Genomic DNA, 17,136 nt, shown 5'->3' on the forward strand with positions numbered 1-17,136 from the left:
TATATCCAAATTTCTTTTTTTTTTCTTCACACTCGTGCATTCAACAATAATAATAAAAATTCAATAGTTCAAGTCATAATACTATATATTATAGGGCAACCTACTTCATTTTTCTCATAATTTTGAGGCATGCTCTGAGTGAACGTCCTGTTGACACGTGTGTTGTTTGGGTTAATTGATTTCCCAAGGGTTTCTTCTGTGTGTAGTTTTGGTGCCTCTAGGAAATTTCCGGTGATCCTTTTTCACGTTCTTCGATTCCGATGTTGCACTATCGTGGTCTTCTATTTGGGTGCCTATAGCTGCCTATAGCACCGTTTAGCTATTCTCCCCACGTGTCCTCTCTCGATAACTCCCGAAATCCCCAATCAGATCGCCTCTCTTCTTGGTCGTCTCCGGCATCCACGAGGGCGGCGTGGCCCGTGGGGTGGAGGGGCGTGGCGCGGCGTCCTATGACGATGGTGGCGCATGAGTGCTGGTGAATGGTGCGGAAGGCCTATCCATGTCCTGGTGGTGCCGCCAGCCACCGGCCGAGGAGACCGACGGCGAACGGCAGCGCGACCACTGGGAGCGCTCCCTGCGTCGGCCATGGCTTCTCCTCCTCCGTCTCGGCTTCGTGGTGGTGGAGGTGCAGCTGGTGGACGTTCCCGTGGTGGTGATTGCACGCGCCGCCGCTGCGCGCGACGCCCCCACGCCTACATCGCCGTCCTCCCTCCCGCGGCGTCGACTGCTTCAAGAATGTCGATCAAATCGGCGAGGGAACCTACGGGTTGTTACCTGTACCCTACTTATTTCTTCCTCTCAGCAGCAATTCGTCGATCTAGAATCTGATTCCGTCGCCACCGGCCGTTGTCAGGAAAGTCAACATGGCAGGAGACGAAGACGACCAAGATTGTGACCCTCGATAAGATCCGCGCGAGTATAGGGGTGGTCTCCTGGCGCGGGCGCGGGAGGCGTGAACGTCGGGTCGCTGATCTCCCCGGCGACCAGCCTCGGCTGCTACTGGTTTGCCTTGGTTTTCTGCTACTGTTCCTCCTGGCACGGCTGGTTCAGCGCGGACCACTGCTTCTTGTTTTGTGCTGGACACTTCTCCAGGTGTGCGCGTTCATGCCGGTGGGAAGCCTTCTTCCAATGATTCCCAACACTAGATTCCTGGCCTTCCAGCTACCTCTATGATGGCGAGTGAGGCTGGTCCATCCTCTTCACGATCTGTTCGAGGTTTGATTTCATCTTGCCATCGGTCTTCTTTCTCAGTTCTGTTCTTATGTGTCCTTATTCTGGTTACTGATTTGCTTTTGGCAAGCGCACGTATTGCAGCTGCGGAATCTGCACACAAGAGGAGATTTGTACGAGCTTGATTTTGCTGTCATCGGCCGTGAGGTACTTCCCGTGTTCGTCCTCTTCACGATCTGCTTCAGGCTTGATTTTGAGTACATTTTTTTACGTTAGTTAATTTCTATACAACAGTGCATAAATGAGATGGTTCCCCCAGTCAGGGATTCTCCTAATGTTATTTAGTCCAGCTAACTGTATTAAATAATGAATATAGATTCAGACAAGTTTCGTTCGCAGCAATGAAAACTCCTAGGCCAGATGTATATTCTATTTTGTTCTTCCCCTTCGTATTCTAAGTGGCATGCCCACTGGTGTACATAACAATGCATGCACTTCCCCAAAGACGAGCTCAATGCCATGTGCCCTCCCATACGTATTGCTCTTTTTAAATAGACTCAAATCAACAGTTATATATCACTCTCTTGTTTTTTTTTTTCTCTCTAAAAAAGTTATATATCAGTCTCTTTGTTTGTTCTCTGAACAAAATATTCTATACAACCTCATGTAAAGAGAATTTGTTAAGGGGTCTGCACGCTGCATTCTATAAATGTCCCTACATTTCCTTCCCTTTGCTTGCTATACCATCTTGTGTCGGTAGAACTGTCCATATCCTTCCTCTAATACAATCCCTGCCTTCAATAACATTGCAGGGAGACATAACGGAGGATTGTGTGCCACAAAACTGCATCGACCAATTCAGGGATCAACGGAAAGAAGGATCAATCTTAACGATTAATTTTTTTGTTGTCGACATGCCCAAGACGGCAAGACCTATATAGTATCAGACTGTTCAATTTCTATCAGGAACCCATTATACGGTGCATTCAGTCCAATTTCTTTTATACCTGCTTTCTTCCCCTCAAAACAACTAATGATGCTTTCATGTACAATACCTTCTTTGTTTGTTGCTATGACCGTTATTCAGTCAACAGGTATAAAGATTTCAGCCACGCACCCCAAATACTCACCGGTTGGATTTACCAGCCGCTAACTTTAACCTCTATCTGGTTTTGACACAATATAGGTGTGTGGGCTCTCAAGAGCACACACATAACATGTTGTTATATAAATTACTACAGTTTTGATGCCGGTGGTTTTATATTAATGCATAATCATTACCCCAAGTTGTTATATCCGTGCACTGTATTGTATTACACAAGGGGGAGAAGCTTTACCACAAGCTGCAGGTGTATGGTCAATCTTCAGCATTGCAAGAGGCATGTGGTATTTTTTGGTATTGTTAGTCAGCTTTTAGCACTAACCAAACTAGAGATTGAAGACGAGTTCAATCACTTTTTCTGCTGGAACATATGAAAAAGATGGGTACTTAGTTTCTTCTAGCCTACTGTGCTGCCATATATTGTTCTCTCCTACGACAAGTTCTTTTGACAGCTTTGAAAGCTCTATCCATGCATATTCATTTACTGATGCCTGATCTCTGGACTTTTCTATGCTTTGTATTGCACTTTATCATAGATAGATGGTACGTTCTGTTTGCTCTCACGCCGATATTCATGTATGCTGAGTACCAAAATACTAATATAGTGAGCATTTTATGTAGTATATTCACAGTATTTGATCCATCGGAAAAAATGCTGGCAAAATAGATTGGTATTTAGAAAAATTTGTTGCTACCTGCAGTTCTATTCTCCTTTCATAGTCTCTTGCTCCGGCTCTTGGTCTCAGGCAGATGTGTGTAGCCTGCAGGTCGCAACACTGAAGAATGGAGCGGTTGGTGGAGGGCGTCTCTACATTGTTTCCAGAGAGATAATGAAATAGATGCTGATTACATCTTAAACTAAGGTGCATAAGTTATCTCATTCATTTGTGGTCACTCAACAAACTTCTCCAGTCCAGGAATTTAAACCTTTTTCAACAGCTCTGCAGATATTTTTCCAAATGTACTGATAGGTTTATTTTTCTTCCAAATTTCTTTACAAGTTCTTCTACATACTGTTGTCAACTTGTCATCAAAGTCTCGACGCTTCCAGGATGGTCATTGACTGTCTTTCTTATTATACTTTTGACATGCCTCAACATATTGTATTCGTTCCTGGATTTAGGTTGTCCTTAAATGGAAATCACATCAAGAAAAACATTTAGATGGTCAGATTTAGTGGATTGAATTTGTTCATTTAACATAATAATGGAATTAATCCTGAATTGCTGACTAATATCCTGGTGAGTGCCTCTTTTCATGTGATCATACTGCAATATTGGTTCAACTCTTGTGAATGCCTTTTTTCTTTTCTTTGAGCATACTGCAATATTGGTTCATCTCTTTCAGCTGTACAGTCTCATGTTTTATGGGCACCATACCTGTCGGGTGCAACATAAAGTGATAATGACATATGTCCCATAAACTATGTATATATGTTTTTGATCTAACATCGTACTCTCCCTAATTTCTCATATATATTCTTATCCTGCCCTTTTGGTATTCCTGGTATGCCACTTGCTTTCTTAGGATTATTCGCTGTAATAATATAATTTGTCATTTAACTGCTCAATACATGAAGTAGAGGTTGATTTTAATGACATGTGATGGTAGAAAATGTCTATTTTTTCAGTAAAATTTTCAGATTTCAGATGAACTTCTTTAAATATGGTGAGGATATAACACATGGTAAATCAAATAGGTGGTATGTATGCAGTGATCTTTTGATGGCCTATGGTAGAACCAAGAATTATACATGAACACTACTAATGTGCTCAGTTCACCTGAACTAAATGATGGGCGCGTACCAAGCTTCAAGAAATTTTCCTGGAGGCACATTCATGTATTTTTGTTCTGTTGGGTACATTTTGATATATTTGCCGTCCTTCTGGTTTCCAATTTATCTTATTTTCGTATTTGTCATTTTGATTTTCTTAAGTAGTGGAGTTTGTAAATGATACCGTTTATTATTGAGGATAACTTGCTAATGCTTATCAACCACTATGTACTTTATACTCATTTATACAAGTGACTCTTGCAAGTTTCTTAACTAGGTATTCACGGTACTACCAATATGCATGAATGGAGTTGAGGAATTTCAAAGCGCCTTTAAAAGGTTGTATGGGTCGTTGCTACCATCATTGTTTAAGAGTTTCAAGTTGTAATATGGCAACTTACAGAAGGAGTAACAAATTCGCTAGAAAGTTAATGTATTCGCAGTTCTTGGTGTAAGAATGTTATCAAGTGAGTTTAGTTTTGGTTTCTATCTAAATGTCCACTTCAAAAAAACAAAGACCAATATAGAGTTTTCAGTATGGTTACACAATTATCAATTACACACTGCGAGTGGCAAGCTTCATTTTGATTGACAATGGACACCTAATTTACTGCTCCTTTGACAGTTGTCTCATGGATTCGATTGACTGATATCCTTTTGATGAAAACACATGGAAAGGATAAAGTTACTGATAGTGTATAGATTTTTCATATCTGCTGATATGTTCAATTCTTCAGCATAATGGTAGTAATAATTCAAATGAAGTTTTTATGCCACATGATCGTTCCTGTGTGTCAATAATTACACACTGTGAGCGGCAAGCTTCATTTTGATTGACAATGCGCATCTAATTTACTGCTCCTCTGACAGTTGCCTCATGGATTGGATTGTCTGTTGTCAGATCTGCCATGGAGAATTTCTAAAGAGCATGCAGGTTAAGAAAAACTAAGAAGTATATGCTGTGGTGCATGTCCATAATAGAATAGCTTTATCTCCATGACGGATAAACTATTCGGTGTTGTGTAACCAAGGGCCCATAACTGATTAAGTGACTATTAACCACTATTTGGTGCTCTATATCAATTTGGTCCAAGGATCTTTAAATTCTACCAAAAATAAGCAGACACAGCGATGCAACGCCGCCACCGTCAAGACCCTGCACAAGCATGGCAAAATCCGCTGTATGAAAATTATATTCTGCAGCGTCATCTATAGATGTTACTGCCAGTCTTCTGGCACTATTTGTCCATATCGCTAGAATCCTTCCTGATGAATATTCTCCTCAATGCATACTTATAACTCAACCTCTGCACGTCACACGCTGTTCAAAGCCACTAACTAATTACGCCAGAAGAATACCACTACTTTGCAATGCAAAGACAATTGCCCGTTAAAACAATTGCACAGATTAATTCCATGCAATCATTCTCGGCAGCCTTCTCTGCAAATATAGTCACATAGTCCGGCAATGGCACAAAACTCCTCCACCAAAAAAACCAACCAGCCTTTGCAGGCCCACACTCCGCAAGGAAAAACAAGGAATGCATTATTATTTTTCGTCCGACGACGAAAGGAGTAATAAAAAACAGTAGATCAGGGTAGAGACACTCATGGCCCCCTAATACACTCCATCCTCTCTACTTTGTATCGTGTCCATTATTTAGTGTGATTTACATTTCATGTCATCTCTTTGTCTAAACTTGTTTTAGTAAGGAATTACATAAAAGGAAATAAAAGCTGCTATTTAAATGATGTATTTATAGTTAAATGATGTATTTTATATCTCAGGTGTTAATATATACTAGCAGAAAGTACTAGCTGCCCCTCCTCCTCTCATGACCTAGCCGCCGCCCTCCTCCTCTCCCGCTCCCTCCTGGGCGGTGGCGGAGGACCCGCCTGCCCCGCCACGAGCAGCCGCCCACGGACCGCCGCCCCTCAGCCGCCGCTGCTGCTGGCCTCGGCCCCGGGCACAACCCCGTCCCCGACGGCGGTGGCGGCGCCCCTTCCGTCAAACGACGAGGGGGAGGAGAGGGTTTCCGCGACGGCGTTCCATGGGAGGTGATGAAGCGCCGGTGGAGGAAGCCGGGCGGCATGGCTACTTGGCCGGGGCCTGATGCTCTCCGTTGGTAGCCTTCGAGGATTTGGTGGAGCGTTGGCGGCCTCCGCCCCCGGTGATGGTTCGGAGGTGGTACACATGATCCGCGCCACCGTCCTCTTCCCTGGTGATCCGGCAGGAAGGACTGGCGGCGTGGGGCTGCTGGTCTTGCTTTGTTTTTGGTGGCGGCCCTCGGGTTTCTCGCAAGCGAAGATGAAGATCTATCGGAGGTCAGTTTGCCTTGATATGGCTGGAGAGATGAGTTCCGGAAAGCTCCACCGGCGAATGAAACAATGCATCTTTTGCCTGGAGTTTGCTGGATCGGGTGGTATTCGGTCGCGCGCACCCACGTTTTTATTCCGACCGTTTGGTTCCGGAGAGAGCGGCGCGAAACTCTATTCTGTGTTGACATCAGGTGACTACTTGGTCCATGGTGAAGTCAGAAGAAGGAATATCATGAAGGCCGGATTGGTGGACTAGCTAAAGGAGGTTCGAGTCTCTGTGATGCTCAGGGATTTGCTTGGCGTTCCGGGCTCCACAGCAGTGGTATGCATGTGGGGGCGGCAGCACGGGTGAAGTTCAGAGTCTTACATCTCAGGGTAAAAACCCAAGGTCTGGCCTTAACTGGTTGTGCCTGGCAATGACCTTGTTGGAGGCATTGTTTTGAGAGTGGGGACTATTTTCAGGATGAAAATCTAAGACCTTTGGTCGGGCGACGGCGGCACGGGTGCACTATTCCCTTCTTGGAGGCGTCGCTTTTGGAGTGTCTGTGTTATCACGGTGGTGGTTGTATTGCTGTTGCTAGGTCTGGAAGGCTGTAGCGGGACTTTTATTTCTTAATTTTCTTTACTCTTTTTGGTTGTGTGCATCCGTACTGCCACTAGGATGGGGCGTTGTTGCAAAGGCTGGGTGTAATTGGTATCTTTTGATATTAATATATTTCCTTTATCTAAAAAAATAGTTAATATTCGTTCGATGAACAGAAACACAATGATACAATATCTAAATATAAATAAATTGTGGCCCACTCAATTTTACATGGGCCAACACCGTAAAACCACATATTTCAGCACTGTAGAGACCCACGGGTATTTACTAGCCCATCTGATTTAGGTAATCGGGTTTATTATATATATATTATAATTAAAGCAGTGTATCAAGTTTTTGCACCAAAATTTCCATCAGTCAGCCACTATACTGGCGCGGCGTGCCGCCGCGCCGATCTTGGCTAGTTAGTATAATAGTAAGAACACGTATGTAAACAATGTTGACTTTGGGTGAGGAATCTCCAAACTTGATTCAACCACACTATTTCAAATAGGGATTTTTTTTACCATGAAACTGTGAGGCAAAAAGCCCCACATCATTTTATTACCAACCTCCAAATATATACAAACTAGAGAGAAAATAAAAAGAGAAACCTACCTGTACAAACTAACAAAAAAATCTAAACAAACTGCAAGCTGCCTATCCAGTCTAAAAGGGGAGCAAGATACTTCTTTTTTATCCTATACTCAAGTAAGGATATATCCTGAATGAAATTTCTTTTCCAGCCAGCAAAAGATGGTCTCTCCTCTTGAAAGATTTTCCCATTCCTCTACTTCCAAATGTTCCAACAAGTCAGGATGACCACTTCCATGAAGAAATGTTTGTTGAAACTAACTTTAGCTGTGGACAAAATCATTTGTACATCCTGACCATGTGCCTAGTCTATCTGCAAATAGTTCCAAATTTTCTGACTGAAATTACACTAAAAAACAAGTGGACTCTATCCTCATACTGCCTTCTAGGACAAAGCACACAATGTGTATCATCTATTACTTTACAGTGCCTTCTCTGTAGCACCTCTCTTGCATTAATTCTATCATTAATAAGCAACCATGCAAATAACTTATGTTTCATAATACAAGCAGACTTCCAAATCCATTTCAAAGCAGGCATAGCTGTAACCTCTGCAAATAAATGTTGATAATATCCCAAGGCACTGAAAGATTTACCCCAAGTATTCTGCCAAACACCATCTGCTATTGATAAAGGATTATGACTCTGCATCACCATACTTTAACTGTCACGCCCCAAGACTGTGAGACAGCCGCTGCGCGCCTATAAACCGAGAGGCTTATACGTGTGCAAGGCTAAAAATGCAGGCAAAAACCAGCATAGTGGATCTCGAGAAGCTCAAAAACATTATTTTACACCTTTCTTTACAATTACACAAGAATTACAACTAGATTCTCTAATTCGCTTCCCACCCGCTGGTCCAGCCTAAACCTCCGCCGATGAGGGTCTTCTCTGATAACGACATATGTGTCTAAAAAAACATAGGGGAGCTGGGTGAGTATGACAAGTCATACTCAACAAATCGATTATACATAAACATATAAATTGTAAAATAGAAATGCTTTTCGAAAAACAACAACATGTGGTTAAGGTATTAGGCAATTTAAAACGCATGGTGCCACACATGAAAGTAAATTTCCCTACCCGGGAATCACAGGGGTGAAATTCACACTTTTACACTCTGCAGAGGGGTACTCCGACGTCGACAGCCTCAACTAGCACCACACAGGCGCTAGAGGAGCAAAGCCCTTTAGCCCACTAGAACCCGGACACCTGAACCTACTGATGTCGATCGCTCCTACGGATCCGTCATTGACACATTCCACAACAGGGTCGTCCCTAGCGGAGAACTCAGTCAGTCCCATACCTAAACTGTGACCGGTACAATATGGTTACCTTCGTAGCACCAAGTTTTCACTTGTAAAACACGTATTCTCAATGTTTACTTTCCAAAATCATACTCATGCGAAATACCCGGATCGTATCGGTGGCTCCAACGGATCCATCACCGTATACCGACACTGATACATTAGTCCACAAATATTTCAACGGAAATATTCACATCTCTACCAAATAATCTACGGTCAAATTCACAGCACAATGTATTCTACAAAATTATATAAGAGGGTATAAAGCAGCTTGCCTCGGGTATAAAAAATCCAGACCAATATTCACCGACAAAAAACCCTACTATTCTCCAGATTTACTACTCGGCTCACATATTTACTTCGGCAGGATGTCCCTTGGTATTTCATTTAACGCATCCATCTCACTAGCATGGCCTCTCTCACTCGCTGAACTACTCTAGCTCTCGCTCTCTCTCGGCCTAACGAATGGAATTGTGCATACAAAGTGCAGCACTGCCAGCCGGAGCTTCTGCCTATTTATAAGGGAGCAACGTCGGTTCACAGTAGGGAGATCAGCTAAATATCCATCGGCTAGCTAAAATATCTCACAGTCTGCCGCTACGCTTCGACATACTGTGTAAATAAATGGTGCCGACGTCCAAGCAAGTGAGCAAAGCTAACTTCAACTTCGAGCTGGCCAACATGCACTGATGCTAGTATGCCGACTCAGCCTTTTAGCTTGCCAACACAGCCCAAGTATATCTCTGGTTACAGTTCATGATTGACTTGTACTACTTTTGTACTGCTACACTAGCGCAACCGTGCATCGTACATGCAAGCATATTAAGATCAAACATATGTATTAAACTACTAGCACTACTCGATGGCTCTAGCTAGAAATACACAACTGAATTATTTGGCTAGTAGTGTATTACATGCAACTGAAGGGTATTTGATTCAGCAAAATAAAATAAATACAGGTAAATTAGCATTTATTTCAAATTAATTAATTACACCAAAATATGGGTTATCACATTTAGGCTGACCCATGCAGATTGCAGTAAACAAATTGTACACCACGCGGCCAGGTCCTAGCGTCGTCTGGTGCTGTTGCGGTTCGTTATCTGTTCTTGGTGCTGTTACGGTTCGTTATCCATTCTGATCGATTCCAATACATTTACATATGTGCAAGTGCAGCTGTATTTTGTTTGTCCTATTGAAGTAGTTTAGTTTTCTGCTTTTAACCATCCCACTAATTTTTATGTGGATCAGAGAGCTATGAAAATAATTGTCTTGAAATTAAAAAAATTACGTTGTTGTCTGACATCTGCAACTTCGCATGTTATGGGCCCTTAGGTTGCACGTTCTGGGGCCTTCATAGGTTTGAGGCATTGAGCCGTTGGAACTCAATTGGAAACACTACGTGCACTGAAACGAAATCTGTCTGTTTTGCGGGACTGAAAACAGACATTTTTTTGTAAACTGAGTTATTTTTATTGAGTGTTTGAGTAGTACAGTTGTCATATTCTGATTGGGCATAAAAAGTGTCTGTTCCTGAATTGAAAAACAGCTAGCTGCTGTATAGGCACTTCCAAACATTAATACCTACCTTGCATATTTGAATGAAAATCAGATTGCACTTTTCAGGACCTATTGCCTACATTATAGCCGTTCTTTTCTCAATCATATAAACGAACCTTGTGAAAGGAAAGTACCGTATCTCGAGCCACATCAGACCGTACAAAAACTGGGTGTAGAAAAGATGGTCGACAAGGAAAAAGGATAAATCGAACAGCGGAAATAGCACACTAGATATGGAACCGTCCAACTTTATTCGTTAATTAATTATTTGATGATCCTAAAAATAGAGAAGTTGGAATGCCTGCAATAGCATGACAATCAATGTTGGACTCTAGACGATGGCCTCAAATCACTCGAAATCTATCACTGTGGATTGGGTGGCCTAGAGTTGGCCGCGCTGACCCTGGATCCCCATTCCAGGAGCTCCTTGCTGGTGTCGTCCTTGTGCGCGATCACCTCGATGAAGCACAGGCAGTCCTGCTTCTCCCCCGTCGCCGTCTCTATGGCCGCCGTCAGCTCCTCCTCACAAGTCACCTGCATACATACAAGTTTCAGTCATCAATATTTTTCATCAGCTTGCTAGTTTCCGGCTCATGCAAAGGAGGAATAGTGTCATTCTTCTTGAAGCTACGTACCTTGGCTGTCCAGCACTTGCCCTCTCCGTTGTGGATGGCGTCGACGAGGCCGGTGTAGTTCCAGTTCTTGATGACGTTGTAGGGCCCGTCGTGGATCTCCACCTCAATGGTGTACCCTCCATTGTTGATGAGGAAGATGATGCTGTTCTGCTCACAGCGCAGCATGGTCGACACGTCCTGGGCAGTCACCTGGAAGCTGCCGTCGCCGATGCAGGCGATGACGCGCTTGTCCTTGGAGCCCTGGGCGTACCCGAGCAGCGCTCCGACCGACCACCCGATGGAGCCGTACTGCATCTGGAACTCGTACCTGGACGCACGGACAACCAAGCTACATGCTTGTAATATAATTCAGCAACGGAGATGTAGAAGGCGTAGAATGTGGGGTACTTACCCGCAGCCGTCGGGCAGCTTGAGCTTCTGGCAGTTGAACCACGAGTCGCCGGTCTCGGCAATGACGGCGCTGTCGCCGGTCAGCATCTTCTGGACGTGCTTGAAGAGCACGTTCACGCGCAGAGGCTCCCCGGGCTCGCTCTCCGGCGGCTCGCCGTCAGGCACGAAGATCCTCTTGTAGTTCTCGTACGCCGTCGTGTTCTTCGTCACCCTCTGGGCCAGCGCAGACAGGAAGTCCTTCATCATGATGCAGCCGAATGCCGGGCCGTTGCCGACGGTGACGCGGTCGGGCTGCACGATCACCGCCTTCTCCTTCTTGAGCAGGAAGGAGTACCCCACGGAGCTGTAGTCGTTGAAGATCGGGCCGGCGAAGAGGTAGGCGTCCGCCGACTCCACGATCTCGGCGCAGAACGCCGTGCTCACCGCGCCCCAGTAGGTGCCGAGGAAGCGCGGCAGCGTCTCCGCCACCATCCCCTTGGCCGACGGCATCGTCGCCACAGCGTACCCGCTCGCGTCCGCGAGCTCCGCGAACGCCGCGCCCGCCTTGGCCACACGCAGCTTCGGGCCGGCCACCATCACCGGCTTCACCGACTTGTCCAGGAACTGCACGGTGGCCTCCACTGCCGCCTCGAGTCCCATCTGGTTGCTCATCCTGCACGTACACCATTCATCCGTCAATACATGCATCTTCAGGTGCATGTATGCAACTCACGATCAACCATGACACGTATAACCAAGAAAACAAAAGCAAATAAGAAGAACGTAATGACCTTGGGGAGAGGAAGTAGGGGACGGGGTCACGGCTGAAGGTAGGGTGGGAGACGCCGGGGAGATTGCAGCTGACACTGATGTACACCGGCTTGCTCTCCTTGAGCGCGGTGGAGATGGCCTTGTCGATCTGCTCGTGCGCGTCGTCGAGGTTGTTGACGACGGCCTGGTAGCAGGTCACGGTCTGGAAGGCGCGGAGCTCCTGGGTGAAGTCCGGGAGGCCGATGGTGTGGTGGAGGATGCGGTTGGTGCCGTAGTCGTTGGAGTTGGGTCCTCCGACGATGCAGATCAGCGGCAGGTTCTCGCTGTACGCGCCGGCGATGGCGTTGAGCACGCTGAGACCCCCGACGGTGAAGGTGACGGCGCATGCGCCGACGCCCTTGGCGCGCGCGTACCCGTCGGCGGCGTAGCCGGCGTTGAGCTCGTTGCAGCAGCCAATGAGGCGGAGGCCGGGCTCGGCGATGAGGTGGTCGAGGAGGGTCAGGTTGAAGTCGCCCGGCACGGCGAACACGTCGCTCACGCCCACCTGCACCAGGCGGCGCGCGAGGTGGCGGCCCATGGTGGCCTCGGCGGAGGACGCGTGAGAGGACGAGGCGGCGAAGGTGGCGGGGCAGGCCAATGCGCCGCTGGGCGCCGCCTTGGGCCCGTCCACGGCTCCGATGCCCGTGTCCATGGTTGACGGAGAATTCGAGATCCGACACGTACGTACGTGAGGAGAAAGAAGAAAGAGAGATTTCTTGGGGTGGTTTGACCGGTGCTGGTCGTCGCTACTTATACGCCGAGAGAATTAAGGGCGGCAAGTAATTACCGTTGGTTTATTTTTAGGGCCAACCAAAAAGATCCAGGAAAATAAAATAGAGGCAGCGATGGGATACACGTATATCTGCTGGGTCTCTGGATTGTGGGGCAGGGATCCGCCCGGGCCTACTAGTCAGTTGGTGCCGCATGTTAAAGAGGCATTGTTTATTTCAAATCCGGTGCGATTAATTGCGACTAATTCGGTTTGGAGAGCAAGTCACGAATTTCTTACCGTCCAAGGTGAGCATTTCTTGTTAACAAAATACTACGTAAAAGGTTTTTTTTTCTTTTAAATTGCTCAAACGATCCTTTTTTTTCCTGTTTATACAAGCCCAATACGATATGCATAGGCTGTCTAGTCCCTCTCTAAATGTATTATTACAAGCCCAATCATGATGATAGGTATAACTTATATGTGTAATGTTTATGGACAAATTAACCAAATGTAAACACAATTAGTTTCTCAAAAAAATTGTAAAAAACATTAAAAGTTCAAGTTTGCCAAGACTATGTTTTTAGACCATGATCGAACAAGAACGAGATGATTTTATTTTAGTTTCATGCAGATAAACATATAGTGGTATTTGTATCACAGTGACACACACTCACAACACTGTAATCACGTTGGGGTTGGTCTTAGAGGGAGCTATTCGGCAATAGTCGGATTAGGGTGGGGTGATGAGACTAATTGTTGGGGCAGCAGAGTAGGTCTTGAGGATGGTGTTAGAAAGGATCAATCTCACTTTCATAGTGGACCCATGAAAGACCTTGTTGATAAGGTCCACCATTTCGTGTGTTGTGGTGGAGGAAAAGAAAGAGACCCGCATTGAGGTAGAATACAATGACAACATAGGATTTTGATATGTCGGGTGTTACATACATCACCATGTGAAGCACTTCGACGGCAAGTGGTACACGTGTTGGACAGGTTAGCCTAGCTCACTTGGTTAGGAAAGTGGATATACAACCCAGCCACCCAGGTTCAAGTCCCCATTGACGCGAATTTGGGTTCTTATTATTTAAAAAATGAAATCACTGTAGGGATTTCCCCTACCGTATTCCTTTCCAAAAAACACATGGCATTCAAAGGTGAAAATTATCCTTTGCACGTGTCCATCTAATACTCTCGTGAATGATATTTTATCCTCCTAACTATTTGCATATTTAGGTTTGAGCGAAGAAGGATGGAAACGGAAGAGTAAGTCAAGGTCCCAATTTGCGTCAGCCGGGATCGATGTAGGGAGTAAAACTTCATGAGAAAGCTATGGTTTATCCAAAATATCATGAGGAGAAAGGTGGAGTGGGTGGGAGGAGTGGGGGATGAGTGCAAGGAGGTAGAGGTGAGTTGGCTATGCGCTTTATGAGGATGAGATTTGCCTAGGTGAGCTAGGGGTTGTCATGAAGATCAGAAGGAGGGAAGAGGTGGAGGGAGGTGGTAGGGAAGAGGTGGGGGAGGGGCACATGCAGCTAGATGCAGCAAATGATATGGGGAAGCATGCATCATCACATAAGCGACAGTCTATGATGCATTGTAGGAAACATTGGATGGAACTGTGCAGGAAGGATGTTGTTGGGGCGGACTGGGTAGTGATGGGTGTGGATGTTGGTTGGATGGGCATGAGCTACACTAAGAAATTTGATCTAGGAGGGGCATCACGATGAAGTGGGAGTGGCGGGGCAAATGGTTTTGGGATGGCGTGTGCAACTAGGACTCGATAAAATAAGTCATTCCAAGAAAATATATGTGTGTGTTGGGTGTTTTTCTTCGGTGTTATTTTTGTCTTAGTCTGACGGCATCTATGGCGCAGCCAGTCTATACCTTCTATGTGCTCCAGCTATGCCTCAGTGTTCTGCTTTGTCTATTACTACATCACGGCATACCCTACCCTCTCTACAATGCCAATGTTGGCAATCCTTCCTTTATGTGCTTCATGGTTTTCCCTTATGGCACAACAGAATGTAACTGTGTTTCGATTGAATGCATGAAGCCTCAAAAACCTGGTATGACATGACTCCCTGCACGGCTTGATTTATGACTTCCACGGATCCATCATCTATACACAAGAAACTAAGCTCGTTGTCATCAATTTCATTATCTCATCCAATCTTAGAAAAAAAAATCACCAACTACACTGGCACGCTGTTATCACCAGAATTTGACCGAGTCAGAGGTGGGCCACGATTGAGATAGACTTGAAGATATACATGGAAGGAAGAACAAGAATTGGCCTTATACACGAAGTTGGGCTGAATTGCCCATGTATCTGTAATATAGTAGATCGCATCTTAAGTTAGGAGTTAGAGTTTTACCCGTGCACGGTTAGGTGCACGCCTGAATTAGAAAGTCCGCTGGACTATAAATATGTATCTAGGGTTTATGGAATAAACAACAACTCACGTTCAACCCAAAACAAACCAATCTCGGCGCATCGCCAACTCCTTCATCTCGAGGGTTTCAATCAGGTAAGCGACATGCTGCCTAGATCGCATCTTGCGATCTAGGCAGCACAAGCCCCACGTTGTTCACGCGTTGCTCGTACTGAAGCGTCTTTGATGGCGAGCAACGTAGTTATCATAGATGTGTTAGGGTTAGCATAGTTCTTCGTATAACATGCTTACGTAGTGCAACCCTTGCATGTCTAGCCGCCCTCACGCCTATCTCAGGTGTGGGGGCGGCACCCTGCTTGTTCATCATCTAGTAGATCTGATCCGTTACGATTGCTCCTTGCTCTGCAAGGATTAGTTTAATATCTGCAATAGTTAGGCCTTACAAAGGGGGGAGGATCCAGCGGCACGTAGGGTGGCGTTCGCAAGTCCTAAACAGGATGTTCCGAGGATCAACGTCATGTTGGTTTTTAGGCCTTGTTTAGGATCGGCTTATGAGCACCGTGCGTGGCCGCGAGGCCCAACCTGGAGTAGGATGATCCGATTATGCGGTGAAAACCCTAAATCGTCGTAGATCTCATTAGCTATATCTTGATCAAGCAGGATCACCAAGTATTCGTGCACCCCGTACGAATCATGGGTGGATCGGCTCTTTGAGCCGATTCACAGGATAACCTGAGAGCCGATCGAGGCTCGTATTTAATGTTTACGTGTATGCCATGCAGGAACTAAGCGAGGCATCCCCATCACCTTCCTGACCAGGTATAGGTCAGGTGGCACGCCTGCACTTCGCATCGCCGCGTGTGACCAGAAGAGCATTGCGGGCCGTCGCTCGAGGGGTCTCGGCTAGCCGCAGCTCTAGGCTCTTCCGGCTCTACTAGTGTTGACAGCCGCTGCCCGCCGGTGGGTTTTGGCGGTCAACACATTACGGCACGCCCGGTGGGACAATCGTCTACATCAACCACATCGCCATCTACATCTGAGATGGCGGCGGACGGCACGCCAGTCACCTACGAGGAGCTGCCTGCCGAGCTCAAGAAGAAATATGACGAGATCAAGGTCACCCTCGAAGCCGACCTCATCGGCTCTTTTCAGAGAACCCGTTCCCATGGCATCAGATGGAAGGGATTCTCACCGCAAGGTGCACTCGATGGGATAGATCTCTCGCGCCCGTCGGAGGAACGCACCAGGGCCTACGGCAGGAGATCAACTACTTGGTGGCTCACTCGCTACACCGCCACTCGAAAACTTGGTCAACGTGTTGGAGCGTCTCGCTCTGCGCGTGATCCAGGAGATCATGAGCCACCAGGTACTCGCCGTCAGACCAGCTCTCGGGACGCATCAAGGAGAGTTGCCACTCCAGTCCCGTCCACCGCTGCCATATGCGTTGGCGGCACCTGAAGTGCCGGCTACACCGGCATTCGTCGTCTACAAGATTGGTGGTGATCCTAGTAACTACCAGCTTCTTGACCGAGGCGCCTAAGGAGATCCCTCAAGGATACGCGTGCACGTATGTGCCGATTGTGGCAACCGGGCACTCTCAAACCAGGCCACAACATCGGGGACTCCGGCGAAACAGGAGAAACGTCGGCGACGAGCTTGAAAAGCAGACGTGGCTAACTAAGTACGCCACCCCGACGAAACTCGAGCCCAGCTCTGCGGTTGGCTCGAGCTGGAAAAGCAAACATGGCTGGCTAAGTACGCCACCCCGGCGAATCTTCGAGTGCAACTTCTGCGGCCAGACAGCGGAT

General features: G+C 46.3%; 1 protein-coding gene and 1 long non-coding RNA gene across 5 annotated transcripts; one reads left to right on the top strand and one right to left on the bottom strand.

Moving 5' to 3' along the window:
* The first annotated feature begins 252 nt into the window (after nucleotides 1-252).
* On the top strand, nucleotides 253-4,607 carry LOC127331365 (uncharacterized). Of its 3 annotated transcripts, none has more exons than XR_007869714.2 (5): nucleotides 253-766; nucleotides 854-1,215; nucleotides 1,315-1,377; nucleotides 1,983-3,135; nucleotides 4,324-4,607. It is a non-coding gene; the product is annotated as an uncharacterized lncRNA (long non-coding RNA). The 3 variants fall into 3 exon arrangements; XR_011751407.1 differs by lacking the exon at nucleotides 4,324-4,607 and adding an exon at nucleotides 3,972-4,286 and having other exon boundaries at nucleotides 859-1,215; XR_007869712.2 differs by lacking the exon at nucleotides 4,324-4,607 and adding an exon at nucleotides 3,972-4,286 and having other exon boundaries at nucleotides 254-766.
* A 6,034-nt stretch (nucleotides 4,608-10,641) lies between these two features.
* LOC127331366 (pyruvate decarboxylase 2) lies at nucleotides 10,642-12,931 on the bottom strand. Of its 2 annotated transcripts, none has more exons than XM_051357501.2 (4): nucleotides 12,205-12,931; nucleotides 11,436-12,086; nucleotides 11,045-11,351; nucleotides 10,642-10,943 (listed from the first exon to the last, which is right to left on the bottom strand). In XM_051357501.2, the coding sequence occupies exons 1-4, from the start codon at nucleotides 12,873-12,875 to the stop codon at nucleotides 10,773-10,775; spliced, it is 1,800 nt and encodes a 599-aa protein (XP_051213461.1). In that variant the 5' UTR covers nucleotides 12,876-12,931; the 3' UTR covers nucleotides 10,642-10,772. The 2 variants fall into 2 exon arrangements, with proteins under 2 accessions (XP_051213461.1, XP_051213460.1); XM_051357500.2 differs by having other exon boundaries at nucleotides 11,045-11,372.
* Nucleotides 12,932-17,136: the final 4,205 nt, after the last annotated feature.

This window comes from Lolium perenne, chromosome 2, assembly GCF_019359855.2.
Source record: "Lolium perenne isolate Kyuss_39 chromosome 2, Kyuss_2.0, whole genome shotgun sequence".
NCBI lineage: Eukaryota > Viridiplantae > Streptophyta > Magnoliopsida > Poales > Poaceae > Lolium > Lolium perenne.